The sequence below is a fragment of the Cydia pomonella genome, chromosome 16, assembly GCF_033807575.1.
Source record: "Cydia pomonella isolate Wapato2018A chromosome 16, ilCydPomo1, whole genome shotgun sequence".
Classification (NCBI taxonomy): domain Eukaryota; kingdom Metazoa; phylum Arthropoda; class Insecta; order Lepidoptera; family Tortricidae; genus Cydia; species Cydia pomonella.
This window is the reverse complement of record NC_084718.1, coordinates 8,813,743-8,834,942: the sequence shown is the minus strand read 5'-3', so window position 1 is coordinate 8,834,942 and position 21,200 is coordinate 8,813,743. Positions and strand designations below refer to the sequence as shown.

Sequence of the window (21,200 nt, the reverse complement as noted above, 5' to 3'; positions counted from 1 at the left end):
ATCCAAAATAACAAAGACGATTTTTTATATAAGTAGTGAAATTGCCATAGAAATATCATACTAAATCAGTTTAGCCAATATAAAGAAGATGACGTGTCTGAAATGACATGGATACCGTCAATAACCGTAAATTAAAGAATCCACTCGTACAACACTAGTACTAGTATAAAATTTAAGAAAATTGGAAATAAAGAACGACGTGTATCATTTATTCGAAGTGATCTGTTGTGTTGTAATAAGTCATTGTATACTCAAGACAACATTTAAATAAGCAAGGGGAATAGTAAATAAATAACTTCTAACCATGGGTTTGACGATATCAAGTGTCTTTACAAAGCTTTTCGGCAAGAAACAAATGCGTATCCTTATGGGTAAGTTACAATTGACAGCTCATCGGCAGACGATAGCGTTGAATCGTGTTTCTTTTATAATACATTACCTTGTAATGAAAGACTGTAACAATATATTACGGATATTGTCATTCTTACATTAACCTTGTCTTACAGTTGGCCTCGACGCCGCCGGGAAGACCACTATACTTTACAAACTAAAATTGGGTGAAATAGTAACAACTATACCGACAATTGGATTTAATGTAGAAACAGTGGAGTACAAAAACATTAGCTTTACGGTGTGGGACGTCGGCGGTCAGGACAAGATCAGGCCGCTGTGGCGTCATTACTACCAGAACACTCAGGGTCTTATTTTTGTAGTGGACTCTAGTGATACCAAGAGAATAGCTGAAGCCGAAAATGAGCTCGCTAATATGGTAATTACGCTGTGATAAAGTTATACATATTAGTTTGTCGAGATTAAAGCATGTCTATTTTTAATTGTCTTATCATAAATCATAAAATCTTTATTTATTTGTATATAATACCAATTAAGTAGGTTAATAAATTATTATTTCAATTCTCACATCAAACTCAAACATTTACAGTTTCATTGTTTTGTTTCAGTTAAAAGAAGATGAATTAAGAGATGCGGTTATCCTAGTATTTGCTAACAAACAGGACATGCCTAATGCAATGACTGCAGCTGAGTTGACCAATGCACTAAACTTAAACAGCCTGAGAAACCGCCGTGTAAGTTACTATCTGATTTATAATTTATCTGGCTATCTGAAAAGCACACACAATAGAATAATCGTTGATCTTGTAAAATTAAGATAATTAGGCCCTTAATGCATGTCATAAAAAATATTTAGTTTAAATTTGAACATAATAGCGGTCAATAGAGTTGAATATTATAACTGCCATATATGGTTGGATTATGCGGTATAGGGTTAATAATATATCTTACGAAATGATATTTTTAAAACTCCATAATTCTGTAAAATGCACAAATATTACAAACTTGGGTTGCATATATAGCTTGCCTGGTGAATTAGATTCTTATTTTTAATGACTAATAAACATTTACATCTTGTTTGTTCTTTTTGGAGGGTGGGTCAATATCACTACAATAAAAATGAAACTTTGATTTCCAGTGGTACATTCAAGCTACCTGCGCGACGCAAGGACAGGGCCTATATGAGGGCCTTGACTGGCTGTCCAATGAATTGGCGAAAAAGTGAGATTCAACACTCCTTGCAGTCTCCGGGAGTCAGCGAGTACATTCCCAAAATGGCTGAAACTTCCTGTATTGTGAATGTTGTTCAATCTATATTGAATTCAAAAGACTTTTAAATTTGTATGTAACTAATTATACAATGTCGTTCTAATATTTTTAAGTCTAAAACTTTGATTTGTTGGTGAATATTTATGAATATTTTGTTAATCATCATTAAAATTTTCATATTATATCTAAACTATCATCTCCGTGTCAGCAAGAACTACATACCTGTAGTTCATAAGAACTGAATACCCTATTCAGTTTGAATAGAGATTTCAGAAGATTATGTATTGTATATCAGACATGGAATATGCATTTATACTTAACTATGGGATGCACAAGTAGAGTGTTAACATACACATTTTTCTTTAATATGAAACCAGTATACATAATAAATAGAGACAATAACTGTTTTAGAATGGTCTGGAATTTATGATAAACTACTATTCCTATGGTTAATTTGATTAAACATTATTATTTATTGTGTGTAAGTTACTATCATATAAAATTTATAACTGCTTTTGTACTGTGAAGTTCTGGGCATTTCTATTATCCAATGTAATCCAATGGCACAATAGATATCCAGCTTTCAATTCCAATGTCCATTGTAATGAAATGTATATAATGTAAATCTTTTGATTGGCCAAAAATCTTTCTACACTTTGAGAAAGCTGTATCTTAAGCCCTAACATTGGAAGTTTGCTAATGTATGCTAAAGATATTTAAAAGTTTATAATAATTATGGCAAATAAAATATAGGTGTAAATAAAACTGTGCCTTTTGCTACTGCTACCACTATGCCTTTATTTTTCATCAGTTGCTATAATTTTTCTGAGGTATGATAAAACATGAAAGAGAAAGGCTAAACACCTGAAGTCCAACCTGTAATAGAACTGGAATGTGGTCTTAAATTGAATTATATAAATAGTTTTTTCTTCTTAGACTTTAGTCTCATCTTGCGTAACTTCTTTCTGGTGATGATTTTGTTTAATTTGGTTACCTATCATAGATAAATTGCATGATAGGAATCATCCCTAAGGTTGACTGGTAGAGAATGCCTCATGGCATTAAGTTCGCCTTTTGTACATTAAGTTTTTCTTTTGTGCAATAAAGTTTTAAATAAATAAATAATCATCATAGAATTATATCCCGAAATGGTAAAATGGTTAAGGCCTTCATATTCAGGAACAGAAAAGGCCAAATAGAACCTACATTCCTATGTAACCCTAAAATGACAACCTAGCGTCAGGATCTTGCTTTATTTCAAGCAAAATCTAAGTGATTATAATGTAAAGCGTAATATATGATCACGCGCCATATTGCGGAATTTCATTGGAACTAAATTTTTCAAACTTGTCACCCTACACATGAGAATAACAGCGCCCTCTTGACAATGATCATATATTTCTCTGGTCGGGCTTTACCTCTAGTGTACTTCAGTGTACCTTGAAAAAAAATCTGTACCTCTCCTAAAACTAAGTTACGTCATAGAGAAATAAGAAGTAATAGAGTGCTCACTCCATACATCAGTTTTGGTACCAAAATGCTTATTATATTATATACCGAGATTAAATGCTTATTATAATAGATAACCGGAACTCTATTTTCAACTCCTACACTTACTCTGGTTATAATATTATAGTACGGTCCCCAAGCCGCTCCGAGGCCAGATTTAATTGACTCAGCTCGGCCTTACCCACAACCGGTATCAATGTGTTCGGACAGTTCTCCTGATCACCGTACATGCGGTAGTAAAGCGGAAAAATGGTGGAGGGGATAGTAATGACGTCACAAAGATGGCGGCCGGACCTATTCTTTTTGGCGGTATATCTCGAAAACCACTTAACCGATTTTAATTATCGAGGTGTCAAATAATAGCTTATATTATGGAGATTATTTCCTTTTCTACAAACATTTACGTGAAACCTATAGGAAAAAAAATAATCACAAAAAACAGTTTTTTTATAATTTTTTTTTTTTGTAAAAATCTCCGTAAATATTAGCATTTCGCAAATTTTGTTTAATATAAAACATATTGCTTCATTATCAAGGAATATAATGAGCCTTAAAACATACAGATCGAGTAATAAACAATGAAGCTACACTCATTTATTTGCGCATGGGTAACGATAACTGGCTTTTACCGGTCGAAACTGTGGTGACTGTTACGATACGTATTGAATGGAATTTATAGAGTATCGGTTTTAATTACTGAAATTATAATGACAATTATAAAAACCAGACACAATAATGTTACCTTACTTCGACGTTTAGTCTCTTTTTTCGTCTTAATCATAGGTAGGTACATATTTCTTTCGTTCTTGGACTAAAAACACACAAACGAGAAGACTGGATGTCACAAAAGACTTGGGACCTCATCGAAGAAAGAAGGGAACTTCATCTTAAATCTCTGGCGACCAGTGACGCGACATTACTAGAAGACCTGAGGCTGCAATACCGTCTGATCCGCAGGCGCATCTACCGTAGTACCCGGTATGATAGGCGAGTTTGGACAGATGGTGTTGCCGATACCGCCCAACGGGCTGCAGACTCCGGTAATCTCAGGGAGATGTACAAGGCAACAAGAGTCTTGGCCGGAAACCAGAAGCGTAAAAAGAAACCTCTAAAAGACAAAGAAGGCCAACTGATTGTGACATCCGAGGGACAGCTAGAACGCTGGCGTGAGCATTTTCAGGATATCTTCCGTGTCCCCAACGACCCCAGCACTGAAAGCGCACCCGCAGATAACTCGCCCTTGCTGAGACTAGATATTGACGTGTCTACAGAACAAGAAGTAGCGAATGCCATCAAATCGCTCAAAAACGGCAAAGCCCCAGGAGTCGACCTCATCACAGCGGAGATGCTAAAATTTGACCTGCCGACCGCCGTGAATGCCTTAACACCACTCTTGAATAGCATTTGGCTTGCTGAAGAGTTACCGGACGACTGGAACAAGGGACTTCTCATCACCGTGCCAAAAAAGGGGGACCTCAGCAACTGTAGCAACTGGAGAGGCATTACTTTGATTTCGATCCCATCCAAGGTGCTCTGCAAGATCATTTTGGATAGGTTGTCGAAGGCCGTTGAACCTCTCATACGCAAAGAGCAAGCTGGATTCCGACCCCACAGATCATGCACGGATCAAGTCAACACACTGCGTATCATTTTGGAACAGGCTACTGAATGGCAGAGTGAAATGTACCTAACGTTTGTAGACTTCGAAAAAGCCTTTGATACGCTTTGGCTTGTATCTGGAACCGTTTACGAGAAATTGGGGTCCCCGAGAAAATCACCAACCTCATTAAGGCTATCTACAAGAATTACTCTTGTAGAGTGACGCACAATGGCCTCGTCTCGGAGGATATTCCAGTGAATGCGGGTGTGCGACAAGGGTGTCTTCTTTCTCCTCTCCTCTTCCTTGTTGTTCTCGATGGCATCATGCATCACACGATTGACAATAAGCGCCGCGGCATAGAGTGGGGACTCTCCAACGTCTTAGAAGATCTGGACTATGCCGATGACCTATGCCTGCTGAGCCACACACGGGCTGATATGCAAGCCAAGCTGGATGACCTTCGAAGTGAGGCAATAAAGACGGGACTCAAAGTGAACATCTGGAAGACCCAGGAGATGAGGTGCAGGGCGGCAAGTACCGTGCCGCTCCTTATTGGCACAGAGGCTGTGGAGCAAGTCCACAAATTTACTTACCTCGGGAGCGTCGTGTCAGAAACTGGAGGGACCGAAGAAGACATCGCTTCGAGAATAGCCAAAGCAAGAGCAACCTTCGCACGGCTCCGACCCGTATGGCAATCAAGTAAACTGACTCGGAGAGTCAAGCTCAGAATATTCGGATCAAACGTAAAAACCGTATTGCTATATGGGTGCGAGACGTGGAAGGTTACAAAAGACATCTCGCGCCAGCTACAAGTCTGTGTTAACCGCTGCCTCCGCCGCATTCTCGGTGTATACTGGCCCGAGAAAATCTCTAATGCCTGCCTCTGGAGATGCTGCAATGAAACCCCGATCGACCAGCAGATCCTGCGCCGGAAATGGAGTTGGATTGGGCATACACTCCGAAGGGATCCTAAACACATACCGAGGCAAGCCCTAGACTGGAATCCCCAAGGAAAAAGGAAACGTTGCCGTCCAAAGCAGACCTGGCGCCGGACTATAATTGCAGAGGCGAAGGCTATTGGGAAGACTTGGAGCGAACTCAAGCACGAAGCTCAAGACCGATCCAGATGGCGGCGCACTGTGTACGCCCTCTGCCCCATCTAGGGGACATAGGACAATAAGTCAAGTAAGTCATAAAAACCAGACACAATAATGTTACCTTACTTCGACGTTTAGTCTCTTTTTTCGTCTTAATCATAGGTAGGTACATATTTCTTTTTACTTAAAAATTTTATACAGGGTGAACTTTTAACCACCAGTCATACTCTGCGCAGCGACTTTATAGGTCATACTGAACAACTTTTACTATGGGACCAATTCCGAAATTGCGAAAAAAATTTTGACTGTCCCATATAAAGGTGCGACCAGACCGCAGCTTAAAAAACGGTCACGATACGGAATCGCAGTGACGCGTCGTATGCGTACCGTTTTTGACGCATGCTCCCCACACCGCTGTTTAAAAAACGGTGACGGTACGGAATCGCAGTGACGTGCTTCACGCGAATCTTTTTTGTTCGCAAAACAGTTGCGTCTTTTACGTCACCGGTACGGTGTCTGCCATAAGATCTCCGTGTAATATTTTTTGCGATTTTTACGCAGATCAATTTACGGTGCGTCAGCTTATTTTAAGCAGCGATGTGGCGAGCATGCGTCATGGACCCGGGTACGTCCTTAAACTACGTCCAAAAGAGAGGTATGGGCATTGTGAATGTCATCTCGCTTTGTGTGGTAGGGCACAGCCAGTGGATGTCATTCCAGATCCAAATTTTCTTGCGTGATTCGGCATTGGTCCCATAAAAAAAGTTGTTCAGTATGACCTGTAAAGTCACTGCGCAGAGTATGGCTGGTGGTTAAAATTTCATCCTATACCTATATTCGACACAAGTAGTAAGCACTTACAGACCAACTATGATACACATTTTGCCTGTATAGTGATACATAGTGAATAAATTAATACCTGATTTAAAAAATAAAAAATAACAAATAGCATGTTATTTAATTCAGTAATCACTAATCAGTCTTAAACAATGAACATCATACTTTTAGATTAGACAACAAAATGTATATTTATACTGTGTTTCGACTGTAAAGATTTTACTGCTTTAAAACATAAGACAAACCTACCAACCAAATGTATTAAAAAAAATGTTTCTTGTGATTATTTTTTTTCCTATAGGTTTCACGTAAATGTTTGTAAAAAGGAAATAATCTCCATAATATAAGCTATTAGTTGACACCTCGATGAATACAATCGATTAAGTGGTTTTCGAGATACACCGCCAAAAAGAATAGGTCCGGACGCCATCTTTGTGACGTCATTACTATCCCCTCCCACCATTTTTCCGCTTTACTACCGCATGTACGGTGATCAGGAGAAACGCCCGAACACATTGATACCGGTTGTGGGTAAGGCCGAGCTGAGTCAATTAAATCTGGCCTCGGAGCGGCTTGGGGACCGTACTAATAGTAAAAGTTGTTCAGTATGACCTATAAAGTCGCTGCGCAGAGTATGACTGGTGGTTAAAAGTTCACCCTGTATAAAATTATTAAGTAAAAAGAAATATATACCTACCTATGATTAAGACGAAAAAAGAGACTAAACGTCGAAGTAAGGTAACATTATTGTGTCTGGTTTTTATAATTGTCATTATAATTTCAGTAATTTAAACCGATACTCTATAAATTCCATTCAATACGTATCGTAACAGTCACCACAGTTTCGACCGGTAAAAGCCAGTTATCGTTACCCATGCGCAAATAAATGAGTGTAGCTTCATTGTTTATTACTCGATCTGTATGTTTTAAGGCTCATTATATTCCTTGATAATGAAGCAATATGTTTTATATTAAACAAAATTTGCAAAATGCTAATATTTACGGAGATTTTTACAAAATAAAAAAAATTAATTTTGTGGTTATTTTTTTTTCCTATAGGTTTCACGTAAATGTTTGTAGAAAAGGAAATAATCTCCATAATATAAGCTATTATTTGACACCTTGATGATTAAAATCGGTTAAGTGGTTTTCGAGATACACCGCCAAAAAGAATAGGTCCGGCCGCCATCTTTGTGATGTCATTACTATCCCCTCCACCATTTTTCCGCTTTACTACCGCATGTACGGTGATCAGGAGAACTGTCTGAACACATTGATACCGGTTGTGGGTAAGGCCGAGCAGAGTCAATTAAATCCTGTTTCTAGAGGGCTTTTGAGATTTGGGGACCGTACTATTAGCTGAAAATCGTTGACAATTAGACTTTTTATTTGCTGCGATATCTGTTGTCGAGTAGCAGTACTGAGAGTTCCGCTACTTGATGCTGGATGTCGACTGCGAATATAATAATCATTTTGGTACCAAAACTGGAGGCCTACCGCGAAAACCGAAATTCGCAAATTGCGGGGATCTTTCTCTTTTACTCTCACTAAGACGTAATTAGAGTGTCAAAGAAAAATGCCCGCAATTACGAATTTGGATTTTCCCGGTAGCCGCCCTGATGTATGGAGTGAGCACTCTATTACTTCTTATTTCTCTATGGTTATGTCTAATAGTAAATCCGCTTTGGTGGACCATATTTTTTGAATATCTCGTTTTAGGGAGAGGTACACTGGTTAATATTGAAGGTACACTGAGGTACCTTTTTTGTTAAATATCTCGTTTCAAGGAGAGGTACACTGAAGTGTACAATACAAATACATCCATTTTGCGTGAAAGAATGCAAGATTTCATAGGTCCGCCCACCAACCTAATGTCAGGTTGGTGGGTGGACCTAATAAATCTTGCATTATTTCAAGCAAAATATATGTAGTTATAATGTTGTACCTTCAGTGTACCTTCAATATTAACCAGTGTACCTCTCCCTAAACGAGATATTTAACAAAACAGGGGTCCACCCGCCAACCTGACATCAGGTTGGCGGGTGGCATGCGGGTGGAGAGGATTGTTTGAGCATGGCTCGTTTTAGGGATAAGTAAAGTGGTTTCTATTAAAAGTTTACAGAGGTACAATACAAATATATCTATTTTGCGTGAAATAATGCAAGATTTTTATAGGTGGTTTTGAGCCTGACTCGTGTTAGGGATAAATATATTGATTTCTATTAAAAGTTTACAGAGGTACAGTCAGCGTCAAATACTTTGTAGCAACCAAAGTAACCAAATAGTTCGGTACACCATATATTTAGTATGGTGTACCGAACTATTTGGCCACTTTGACTGCTACAAAGTATTTGACGCTGACTGTACATTGAAGGTACAATATAATTGCATACTTTTAGTGCAGTATAATGCAAGATTTCATAGGTTCATCCCTCTGACGTCAGAATGGCGGGTGGACCTTTTTTTAAATATCTCGTTTTAGGGAGAGGTACACTTGGATTCTATTAAAGGTACATCGAAGGTACAATATGTTTATAAATATTTCGTTCAATTTTGCCGAGGTCCGGTGCACCCGCCATCCTGACGCTCACAGTTTGTTTACATCTCTTCCCTTATATTTACTTTAGTCTTTGATCTCTTTCCTCACCATGCCAGACGAATGTAAAACAGAAAAAAAAAATGCGTTTTTAGGTTTACGCAACGCAATAACAAATGACAACGAAGCAAGTTGGAAGATTCTATGCGATCTTGCGATGTTTGTCACGCTCAATGTCAAACTGTGCAAACAGTTTGCAGATGGTTTGCAGGAAACTGTATTAGATTATACTATAAGTTTATTTCATGTAATAATAATAAATAAATAATGAGCGTCGCTATATACTTACTCTTTGGCGTCGCTTATCTTGTTTTTTTCCCATTTCGTCTCACTACTGAGGGTCTACCGCGAAAAACAAAAATCTAAATTTCGTTATCGATTTTGGTTTTATTAAGGCATTAAGTTTGTTCAAAAACACGTTTCTTGTATTATGAATTATGAACGTACCCTATTTACAGTGACAGTGACATTCATGTGGTGATGTCATCGCCGATTCTCCGTGGCGCCAGTGTTGTCACATCTACCTACTTTTTGGTAGATCTACCTATTTTACCTGCGTTCTACCTATCTACCTCCCTCAGCCTGAAATCTACCTATTTTTCAAAATGGTACAATTGTAAGCAATTCTCAATACATGTGACGGAACATTACCTAATTTCTACCGACTTTAGATTCGATTTGATGAAAACTTGCCAAAGAAACAGATTATACAAGCAGGTTTATTACCTACAAACAATGGAAATCCTAACTAATGTTTCCATTTCTGTAATGAACTTTAATGTACTAATGTCACAATATTAAAAACATAAATAATTCAAAACATTTTTAATCGTAAAGATGTACTTCTATTGAGTGGTAGATCTACCTATTTTTCATTTTAAATTCCACTCATTTCTACCTATTTTTGCACCCTGTTCTACCATTTCGGCAAAATTGTATGTGACAACACTGCGTGGCGCCGTCACCGGTCCGGATCGAGGGATCGAGTGAGTCAGCCGGTGCCGGTGCTGCAACGCAGTTAAACATAACAGGAAAACAAGTTTCAGTGGGTGGCGTACAGTACCTGGCTCAGTTTTAAATACAAAGTAATCTGTATCGGTCGCTTGAGAAACAGTTTACGACAAAAGATGGCAAATTTCTTTTCAAATCTTTATGCCAAGATTTTCGGCAAATCACCGATTAGAATTTTAATTTGTAAGTAGTAAATATTCATGGATTTCCATTCAAAAACATTGTTTTCGCAATGGCTTCTTCATATTTAATGCGTCGTATACTTTAAATCCATATTGTGTTCTTGTTTTTGTATACCTATTCAGTGTTTTATCCGTATCTGCGACTTGTGTAAAAACACATTGTGTGGTGTGAGACTCTATTTTTAGAATATGAATATTTTTGCAATATTGTGTAAAATTTTAATCACCTTGTCCATTACTTCCGATTGTATGTACCTATACAATTAAAGATTTAATTTACAATTATTTTTTTCAGTGGGTCTGAATGCAGGTGTGGGCAAAACAACTGTTTTGTATAGGCTGAAAGATGGCACTACCATTGACAGTACTCACACAGTTGGATTCAACTTGGAAACCGTGGAGCGTAACAACATCAGTTATGAAATATGGGACATTGGTGGTGGTGACAAAATAACACCTTTGTGGAATCAGTACTTTCAGAATACCAAGGCAATAATATTTGTAGTTGATTCAACTGATAAGGAGCGACTGGATGTTGTGGAGCAGGAACTGCACAGACTGGTAAATTGTATTTCACTATTCACAACATAAACTCGGTTTTTAATATTTTAAAGATACAACATTTTAACTTATTACTGATTAAGTTCGATAAAATTCAAATCATTTTAAATTGGAATATAATTGCTTTTGTTTTGTTACATTCCGTTTTCAAACAAAGCGAAATCAACTCTTATTTCCTACAACATACATAGCTTTTTATCTTGTATGGCTGGGCCTGCGGAGGCTAAAGAGATGAGGTTTTATATTCTTTTTGTATTTTCTTTCAGCTGACTGAAAAAGAGCTTGAACATTGTCCATTATTGGTACTGGCCAACAAGCAGGACTTGCCAGACGCCATTACTGTAGATGAGCTGAAGAAAGCATTGAAATTGGATCAATGGAAAAACCGGACTGTAAGTCTAATAGTAACTAATACCATTGTTCATAACCATCCTACAAGACTTTAATCATTACTGGTTTACATTTCTTAAATATAATTAAATGAAAATTATTTTCTTAGATGAAGAAAGGGGTAACTTTTCAGGTTAAGATAATTTAATGACCCCATTTGCAACAACAAAAGATGGTTTATTTATTAGACTAATTCTTATTGCTATTAGTAAGATATTTTTCCAGATAGTTATTTCAAACACATGATACACATGAATCAAACTATGTAGTAGAAAAACAAAGGAATAATTAGTCAAAAGAGTTTGCATACTTAATAATAATTAATGCCTAGTTGCAGCTTAAACTTTCTTTTGACTGACTCAATTTTTCTACTTCACTTTAGAGCAAGTAAGAAAAACGTTTTGCCAGCTTTACTCACTTTCTAATTTCGTTTTCAGATCCACGTACAATCTGCCGTTGCAAATCAGGGGACTGGAGTGTCTGAGGGTTTTGATTGGCTTTGCAATGAACTCGCAAAAGCGGAAAAGTAGATCTTAAGTTTTTTAATTATGTTTATCTGAATCATGCCCTTAGCTTGGTAGAACAACCATCATTGTACAATGGCAATTGGCAATGTTATCAAAAATAATTGCAATATAAATGTAATGTCCCAAAAGATGAGGTACAGTTGACATCAAAGATCTGTTTTTTCGCCTTATTACAAAGGAGTGAGATGCAAAGTCGAAACATATCTTTGACATAGAGTGAACCATTATCCACAAAGTTAACCCTTTGAACGCCACGCCTATCGTGAGCGGCGCGTCATCGTGAACCTACAATTTGTAAATCTTATTGCAAAGGCAAGGTACACAAGAGGGCCTACCGCGAAAACTGAAAGTCGCAAATTGCGGGAATGTTTCTCTTTTACTCCAATAAAAAGCGTAATTAGAGTGACAGCTCCGATTTTTGCGGTTATAGCCCTGTAACCGATTGAAAGTGTTACTGTTAGTAAATAATACTGTTTTACCTATATTTATATGTATTTTATTCTAAAACAGGAAACAACAAAATAACAGAATTAAATAACTAATATAAAACTAAAAACATAAATCTAAAAATGAATAAAAGTAATCTTAAAATAAACTACCAATATTATGTATTTATTTACGTGTAAGCGGTAATAATCAGCACTTATTTTTTATTCCTGTCTAAATTGTATTATTAAGTCAATTGAGTGACTGAATACCAGCATAAAATGCTGACAGCTGACTGTTGAATTTGCAGACTGAGTGAGTCAGACTTGTAGTCATGTAAGCACAGCTAACTTTTTATGTTCATATTTATTAAGCTTTTCAAATATTTTAATGTTTTCTTTATTAAAACTATTGGCTAACATTTCGTTTTTCTCTCTTGAACCCTGTAGTGTAAATTATAAGCTTTGTTGTTCGATTGCAAACTCTGCTTTCCCGACTCTGGCCTTCGGCCTTGCACGGCAATGCGCCGAAATCGGAAGCTTTGGACTTCCGGACCTGGATAGTTTTTGAGTTTTCGAAAAAAGACGAGTTAGTAAAAATAAGTAAAAATGCTGTGATGGTGTTTGTTATGACATCCACTAACAGCCCCTGTTCAGGGAAACCGAATATTGTGACACGACGGACGGGTAACTACGGAACCTAATACTGAGCATGGCCCGCCATGCTCTTGGCCTGTTTTTATTATATTTACAGTACATATGGTGCTACTTTACCGCACTAGTGCGAAAATTAGCATATTACGTTACTGTGTCGAACATTTAAAGGGCCATATGTACTGTAAAACGTTGTACAATACATGTGCGAATAGGTAATTCGCAACTCGTGCCGATTTAAAACACTCCCTTCGGTCGTGTTTTAATTTATCGCCACTCGTTTCGAATTTCCTATTTTTCGCACTTGTATCGTAATGTACTATTATCAAACTGCAATTTGGACAAATAAGTTTACCCACGGGCGCCAAAACTCAATCTCGCTCTACCCTGATCGAGTGCTCGGGCCGTCGCTGTGTGAACCACAGAATTACTCATATACCTACCTACAATTACAAACATTGGAACCGTGCTGGGCCCATAACCTATTATACCTAATTATGCGGGGTGGATAGTAAAGAGAGGAAATGTAAAAAATTGTAGGTTTAAAATTTTACATGCAATGCTCACAAGGAAATTATCGAGTGACAATCGACGAACACCAGATTTTGACAATCTCATCAGCGGTATTATACTCCCAACTGGCTTTCCTTGAACTCCTACTCATGAAAACAACAGCCTTTAGGTACAAATAAATAAATATTATAGTACAATCCTACATTTAATATAATGTAATGTTTACCCAGGAAAATATATCTTGGCTGTTGTATTTTTCATGTCACGAGTGACTATATGTGTGACCGAAACCGGCAAAACGTCCCGCTTTGTCGCTTGCTATAAGGACGAGATTTGCTTGTTTCTTTACACGAATAACCTGGCATGCGACAAAGTGCGACGTTTTGCCGGCTTCGGTCACATATATTATGTTACTGTAAATATTGTATTGACTTGTGAAAGAGCACTTGAGGTCTACTAGCAGATTTTTTTAATCTAATCTAATGCAAATAAACCAGATCTACCAAACGCGATGAGTACAAAGCGAGCTCACTAGTCACTAAGCAATTTAAACGACTCATAATGTGAGTTTGAATTGATACGTAGTATCTTCTTAGTAGTCTTGAGGTGAGTTGGGATAATATTGTTAAGCGCCACGTAGTTTGAATGATGAAAATATATTGCAATAATTAATAACGATATATTTTCTAATGCTTACGCTCTTAACGACGCTCCAATACTAATGCGGTGTTATACCACGTAAGCGCCAACCGGCCATAAGGTAATACCTTTACGCGTGGAACGTTACATATTACGCGCCACGTAGTATGAATGACGAAAATATATGTTTTGTGATTCAAGTCTCCTTTGAGTTGGCAGGTTGTAATATGATGAAACAGTAGCGAAACTCCCGGTGTGACTCACAAAGACAATTGTATTATTGTACCTACCGCCGAGACGAATGCAGTTAAACGATTTCTGTTTCATTCTTTGAATACAAGTTTTTTTGTTCCTTTACAGTAGGCCTTGAAAGTCGCAAGTTCAAGCAACTTGTGTTTAAATTGTATTTATTAGCTGTCTTTGTGAAATAGCCTTTGTATAAACAGCAGCTTCAAAACGATCTGCACAAAAGTGCTTCATTAGTCACGTACACTCGTACAGTCGTCAGTTAGATACATCGGAGCAAGATTCTGAGCGTGAATTATTACGCCTTATAATAATAGAGGCATGTGAATGGGTACCAGTAAGTACTTTGATGTTCGCTGTGCGATACGTCGCATGGCTACTGTAGAGCAGCAGAATAGCTGCTCTGGAAAAGTGTTTTAAACGATCTGTACTACCTACACACTTTTCTTTCGAAAGCAATTGAAATGGTCCAAAAAAAGTTTTTGCGGGCTACACATAGACGCCTAACTGGCAAACGTATGTCCTACTGTAAATTATTGAAACATTATAAGTTACCCTCCCTGGAGTCAAGGCGCACGTGTTCTGATATGTTGGTTCTCCACAACATTTGCCGTGATAAGTACGACTGCCCGGAGCTGCTTGACAACATACGCTTTAGGGTCCCCTCACGCAGCACTGCCCGTTCTAAAGCCTTGTTCGCCGTCCCGACTTGCTCAACTAACGCTGGGATACGCGCACCTTTGCGCCGTCTTTGCAATTCATACAATAAAATGTTCACGGCCGCAGACATTTTCAATACAAGTAGAGTAAGTTTCAAAAAACAAATCCTTGAAATACTAGGTGAGACAACTTAGTGTCTTCGTACAATTTGTATCATTGCCATCTAGTCGCTAGAGCGCGTTAAGTTTAGCATAGTTTACTGTAGCATTACCTTACCTATATTATATATAGTTCTTAGTGAGAGCGTTTTTAGGAGGTAGGTGCACGTCTATTGCAATGTATAACTTATCACTTATACTATTATTGTACTTGCTTCTGTTGTTTCTCCAATAAAATAAAATAAAAATAAAAATAAACAATAATGTAGTGTCCTCTCGAAATCGTTTTTTTTTCCGAAACTTAAACCGATGGTTCGGTTTTGCTCTAGTTTCGGCCGTAACGTGGTTTTATGCCGGAACCGCGGAACGGAAAAGTTTTTATCGTTCATTTTTTTAACATATCGCCCAATTTGCTGCTGAATATACACAGCCCCCCGACAAACAAACTACTATGCAGGGGGGTCGGGTATCTCCGCAGCTGACAGTACTTAGGTACAGATATTTTGCCTACTTATTGAGCATCTGCTGTTGACTGGTTTTATATTCTCGTGCATAAGTTTAAGGCGAAAGGGAGGACCCGCGCGAAATCGCCTTTTCATACAAACGTAAGTAGTCCTCACTTTCCTCTCTGGATATTAACTTTATTGATAATATTTGACCCAATTTGTTGTATATCGACCAGTATGCCCCTACGTTTGATTTTATTCGAATTTTTAGTTATAAGAGTTCGGAGCATTTAAAGAGCTCCTAATTTTTACAATAATAATAAAAAAAAGTCAAGGGGCATAGCTATTGTTAATATACATCAAATTATGTACAAATATTTTCCATATCCAGAAAGGAAAATGGGGACTATATTTGTACGGAGAAGCGGCGCCGTCCCCTTTCCTCTAAAAGGGTTTGATTGCAGATATATATGCAACCTGCATTGCATGTGCTACGGAAGGCAGGGGCCTCCGTGAAAGCCATTAGCTCTGTAGTGAGCTATCAAAACATTGAGACGAGTCAGTGAGCGTTTCTTTTAAAAAATGCCACTTTCATAAATTTTGTATCTTTTCATAAATTGTTTGTGTTTTTTCTACTCAGAATCATGAGCTCTTTCGATCCTAATGGGATAAAATGTCACAGATTTGTTTTTCCCATTGTGTTACCATTTCCCCATATACTTTGTATGGCGGTAACAAAAAAAAAATGAAAAATGTATGGAAATTTCGTGACACTTTTTTCTACTATAAGGATGAAAAGGGCTCACGATTCTGACTAGAAATAACACAAAAGTGGCAAATAAAGTCACATAAAAAAAGAAACGCTCAAGTATGAGAGTAAATAACAACTGAACTGACTGAATGCTGCTGATCAGATACATCGAAATTATTTTGAGTGAAGTGTTCACAATTTTGCTCTTTATTGCAATACAATACCTAGGTAGAGTAAGACCTAGGTTGATAGCATAGACTGTGCAATCGTTATTTATATTTAAGTACGTCATAATTTCATAGAAGTAAGATGGCTCTATCAAAATCTCTGCACACTTATCTTGGTCTAACTCTAGTAGGAACTATATCATATTTATAGTTTATTTAATATGTTTGACAAACAGCATTGTAAATTCTGATGACAAGTGTAAAGTCCACGTCTTATTGAAGGCAAGCTAATAGGTAAGTCTTAAGCAAATCTGCCAGGTACATTATGCCACTGATGTATTGGGCAGGGTACCATGATTTCCCTTGAAAAAGTAAACACATAGATAAATATGTATTAATACCTACCATTCCTACCAACATTAAAATATAGTACCTATAGAAATAAAACATCACATTTTCCATACTTATCAGTATCACTCACAAAATTTCAAATATCTGGTGTTAACTATAGATAGTCACATGAATTGGAAAATACATATAAACATAGTGTGCAATAGGCTAAGGTCCATATTATGTAAAATAATTAGCTTAAAAAATATTACGTATGTTATATCATTCACTGGCTGACGCTGTAATTGGATATGGATTGATAGCCTACGGACGTACTTTTAAAACCTATTTAAACCATGTGCTTAATTTACAACTGAGACTGTTAAAAAATATTACAAACGAAAATACCATAAAAATCTGTAAGAATGATAACGTAGCCTTATTCAAAACATTAAGCGTCTTACCAGTGCATGACAAGGTTAGATATTTATTAGCAACTGATCAGTTTAATTGTTCTGAGTTTAAAACGCCGCGAGTGTACACACGACCACAAAGAGGGTCAGAGCGCCGTAGGTACGCGGAGCCCACCGCCAACAACTACTATGGTGAACGAACGCGCAGCTATCTCATCCCGCGAATTTTTAACAAAATTTCCTTTGAAGACGAGTGTAGCAGCAAAAACGTGTTTAAAACGAAACTGAAAAAGTTGCTACTAAATACCTCAACTCAAAACGTGCCTCAACTTAAAAATAAATAAATAAAATATATAGAACGATCCCAAGCTTGGGCAACTAGTTTTTTTCAGATAAGAAAAACAATACACACCTACATACATACATATAATATTTAGAATAAGTCATAATCATAAATACTTAGATAAATAAATAGTTCATAAGATAAGATCGGGTACACAAAAACTGTAAGTGAGTGCAACCTTCGCCGATAAACGTTATGTTTGGCGAAATATTATGTAAATGTATATTGTACCAACTTTTTTTGGATAAATAAATTAAAAAAAAAACTATTTATTTTCTAATTTACCCTGGAACCAATAACATAAGTTTTATTTAAAAATATGAATTTTTACTAAAATAAATTAGATGAATCTCGTATGAACACCGGTATCTCGTATGTATTCATAAAACACACACGACTGAATGCCAAGGTAGATCTCAAGGAAAAATGCCTGGTTACTTGTGATGCCAACTGGCTTTACGTTTTTCCACAAAGCTCTTAATTCCCTCCTGTCCATCGTCCATATTTATATTATCCACCATTATCTGTTCGCCTAAACCATAAGCATCAAGTAATTTCATATCAATTTGTTTATAATAGAACTCTTTTCCAAGTGCAATGACGCTTCTGCTTTTGTGTTTAATGCTTTCGACTATTTTGTTGACTTCTTCATCTAGTTGCGTAGCGGGAACCACTTTGGTGACGAGTCCACTGTCATAGGCCTCTTGTGCCGTTAAGGGCAAACCTGGAACACAGTATTTAGGTAAGTGATTTTTGATTTTGCTAAGGGACCTTTTTTATATTTTTATCAAAGTATGGGCGAGTGGCGAGTGTTATTTATAAGTACGCCATCATTTCATAGAAGTTTGACGCCCTCAGTTTACAATGTGAGGTTTTAGATGTTATTAGATATACTTAGTAAAAACTTTTTTGAAATGCTGGAATCTACTTGAGAGTTTATCTGCCAATGAATGACATTGCTGTCTTTTTTTGAACCCACCGGCTAATAACCGTCGACGCTTATTAGCCGGTCAGGAAAGATTTAAAGTGGATTCAACGAAATAAAAACTTTTATTAACGTAATTAATTAAATATTTTGTTAACCTATCCCATTAAAAACATTTTCATGCAAAATGTGGCATATGGTCTCGCCATATGGCTCGCACTGTCAAAAAGTTATCAGATCTCATGTAGCTTCTAACCCTACACGCCATATCTTCACAAACTCTAAACCTTAGTCAAGATAGGTATATGACTTAGCCTTTTCGCTTGGCTCGTCTTGCTTGGCGGGGGACTAGCGTGCCCCCAGATACAGCCACGTTTGGTGAGATAAGTATAGGTACGTGTTGACGTAAGTCATAAATCGTAAATAAGTTAATGTTATTTCGATATTATTTTTGTTCCCTTTCCATAATTTCTTTTAACACATTTATGAGTTATGATTAAGTTTTTCGAAATTTTGATGATATTTCGGTTGTCCCGTAGAGGTCCCTGACTACGAGCAAACAACCAGAAATAACATTATAATGAAAAGGTGCTTATACAAAAAATTTATTTAATACAGAAATTAGGCGTTCGAAACGCCCGTGATATTTACAATGTTACATTAAGGTTACGGTTAAGGGTTACGAAATTATACTTTTATTTTCTTAAAAACAGGCAGTTAAATTTGAATAAGGCACATACCCGTTAAAAGCATATACATAGCTCTAGACTTTGGCACACATCTACCAACAGCTATCCCTGGGGTCGAGCAGAATATTCCGAAGTTGGCGCTGAAAAGTTTAAAATACAAGTTTACGTAGGTACTCGTAAGTGAATTATATTAACAATTTTGTATACCCATCCCAAGCGATAAGGCCACCTTTCGTTTACCGATCTCATTGTTACATTATTGATGAACAATAAAGAATATTGTATGTACGATTACGTATTAAAGGAAGTACTTCTCGGTGATTCGAAAGAATGGACACTTTTCGATGGCTGCTATACCACATTGGGACTATTGAAAGCGAGATACGAGTAGGTAAATAGGCCTTATCACCTCCTCAAACCTCGCATGTATTTGTTTCATATGTACTTTACAGTTACATACAGTTCAATGAAGACAAGCGGTTTTTCAAACTTTATCGAAATTCAAGTTTGGTTTAGGTAAATAAATATTTTTAGGGATATAAAAAGTCTTACCCAGGAGTAGAGAACTTGCTTGTGTCTGTACATACAATCATATCACAGGTCGCAACCAACTGGCATCCCGCCGCAGCCGCAAAACCATTCACCTAAAATGTGAACTCTTTGAAAGGGGCATAAAGTCCATTTTCGTTTGATGCATTTTTCTGAACTTAGGTACATTTTAATGAATGGTAATCTTAATTAATGCATACCTTCGCTATAACAGGAACTGGGCTTTGAATAATCGACTTCATTAACTCTGATGCTCTTTGGAACACTAATTTATGTTGATCAATACCAGTGCTTGATTGCTAAAATAAAAATTAAACTTAAAAGTGTTCTATTTTAATTAGCTGGATTGCTTAACAGGTTTAAAGCAAAAGTAAATAATGCTTCTACTGAACCTGTGAGTTAATTATTTACCAGAGTGCGTCAGAAGGAGGGTAATGTTTTTGCTCTTGTGGTTGATTGCCAATTAGGTTATGGTTATGAGACTAGAGTCAATAGCAAGAGAGTTCGTATTAAATATAAAAACAAATATAAGTAATTTTACTTACTAATTCCTTCAGATTGTGCCCAGCAGAAAACACATTGCCATTGGCAGACAAAACAATAGCTCTCAGTGAGGTATCATCCTTATTTAAATTGATAACTTCTATGAGGTGGTTCATCATGTCCAAAGATAAAGAATTTCTAAACAGGAATTCCAATTATTACATGACAATTAATTAGTGTAAAATGCTTGTTTCATTTTATTTTGTCAAATTTTAGTACTAGGAGTATCAAAAGAAAATAAGTTAATATTTATTTTATAACAGAATAGTAAAATGCATTGTCAGTCCAAAGCAGCTGCAAGTACTATTACCTACTTTGATACAGTTGGAGCCGCATTTTATACCTCGTCTATGGTGGCTCTTACTACCTAATAACTTAGTAGGTACTATACCTAATAAGTTTCGTTACAAATAATTTCTACTCACTTTGTTTTCTCATGATTGAGTGTTATTTCTCTTGTACCATTCGCGTCATTTGTTATTAGATATTGACTGTGGATACTTCGGTGAAAAAGCCGGCAAGATGATACAATACTCCTCTAAAATATCATACAATTAGGTACCTAATATTTCTCAAGTAAAAATAAAGTGTTTAATTTAACATTATTATACAAATAGTTATCTCACCTCTATTGTGGCGAGCATTATTTTATATTATGTAGTAATACAACTGTAAATTACTGGTTGTTACAGTATTTTTCAAACTTAAAAATAGTTTTTATCTAAATCTAACCTCTACGCCTGCGCTTGATTACTTCTTATCATTTGTTTACGAAATGAACTGTCAATGTGACATTATACACTTGGGGTTGCTAGTTGA

General features: G+C 36.7%; 3 protein-coding genes across 3 annotated transcripts; 2 read left to right on the top strand and 1 right to left on the bottom strand.

The window, feature by feature from the left end:
• The first annotated feature begins 117 nt into the window (after positions 1 to 117).
• On the top strand, positions 118 to 2,385 carry LOC133526119 (ADP-ribosylation factor 2). The gene is made up of 4 exons (XM_061862597.1): positions 118 to 371; positions 507 to 769; positions 960 to 1,085; positions 1,490 to 2,385. Exons 1-4 carry the CDS (start codon positions 305 to 307, stop codon positions 1,574 to 1,576), a joined length of 543 nt encoding a protein of 180 aa, XP_061718581.1. The 5' UTR covers positions 118 to 304; the 3' UTR covers positions 1,577 to 2,385.
• A 7,838-nt stretch (positions 2,386 to 10,223) lies between these two features.
• On the top strand, positions 10,224 to 12,777 carry LOC133526118 (ADP-ribosylation factor 4-like). The gene is made up of 4 exons (XM_061862596.1): positions 10,224 to 10,453; positions 10,748 to 11,013; positions 11,280 to 11,405; positions 11,841 to 12,777. The coding sequence occupies exons 1-4, from the start codon at positions 10,387 to 10,389 to the stop codon at positions 11,931 to 11,933; spliced, it is 552 nt and encodes a 183-aa protein (XP_061718580.1). The 5' UTR covers positions 10,224 to 10,386; the 3' UTR covers positions 11,934 to 12,777.
• Positions 12,778 to 17,928: 5,151 nt separating this feature from the next.
• On the bottom strand, positions 17,929 to 21,166 carry LOC133526116 (enoyl-CoA hydratase domain-containing protein 3, mitochondrial). The gene is made up of 7 exons (XM_061862591.1): positions 21,008 to 21,166; positions 20,807 to 20,919; positions 20,384 to 20,519; positions 20,039 to 20,137; positions 19,842 to 19,933; positions 19,341 to 19,429; positions 17,929 to 18,399 (listed from the first exon to the last, which is right to left on the bottom strand). The coding sequence occupies exons 1-7, from the start codon at positions 21,023 to 21,025 to the stop codon at positions 18,110 to 18,112; spliced, it is 837 nt and encodes a 278-aa protein (XP_061718575.1). The 5' UTR covers positions 21,026 to 21,166; the 3' UTR covers positions 17,929 to 18,109.
• Between the last annotated feature and the right edge of the window lie 34 nt (positions 21,167 to 21,200).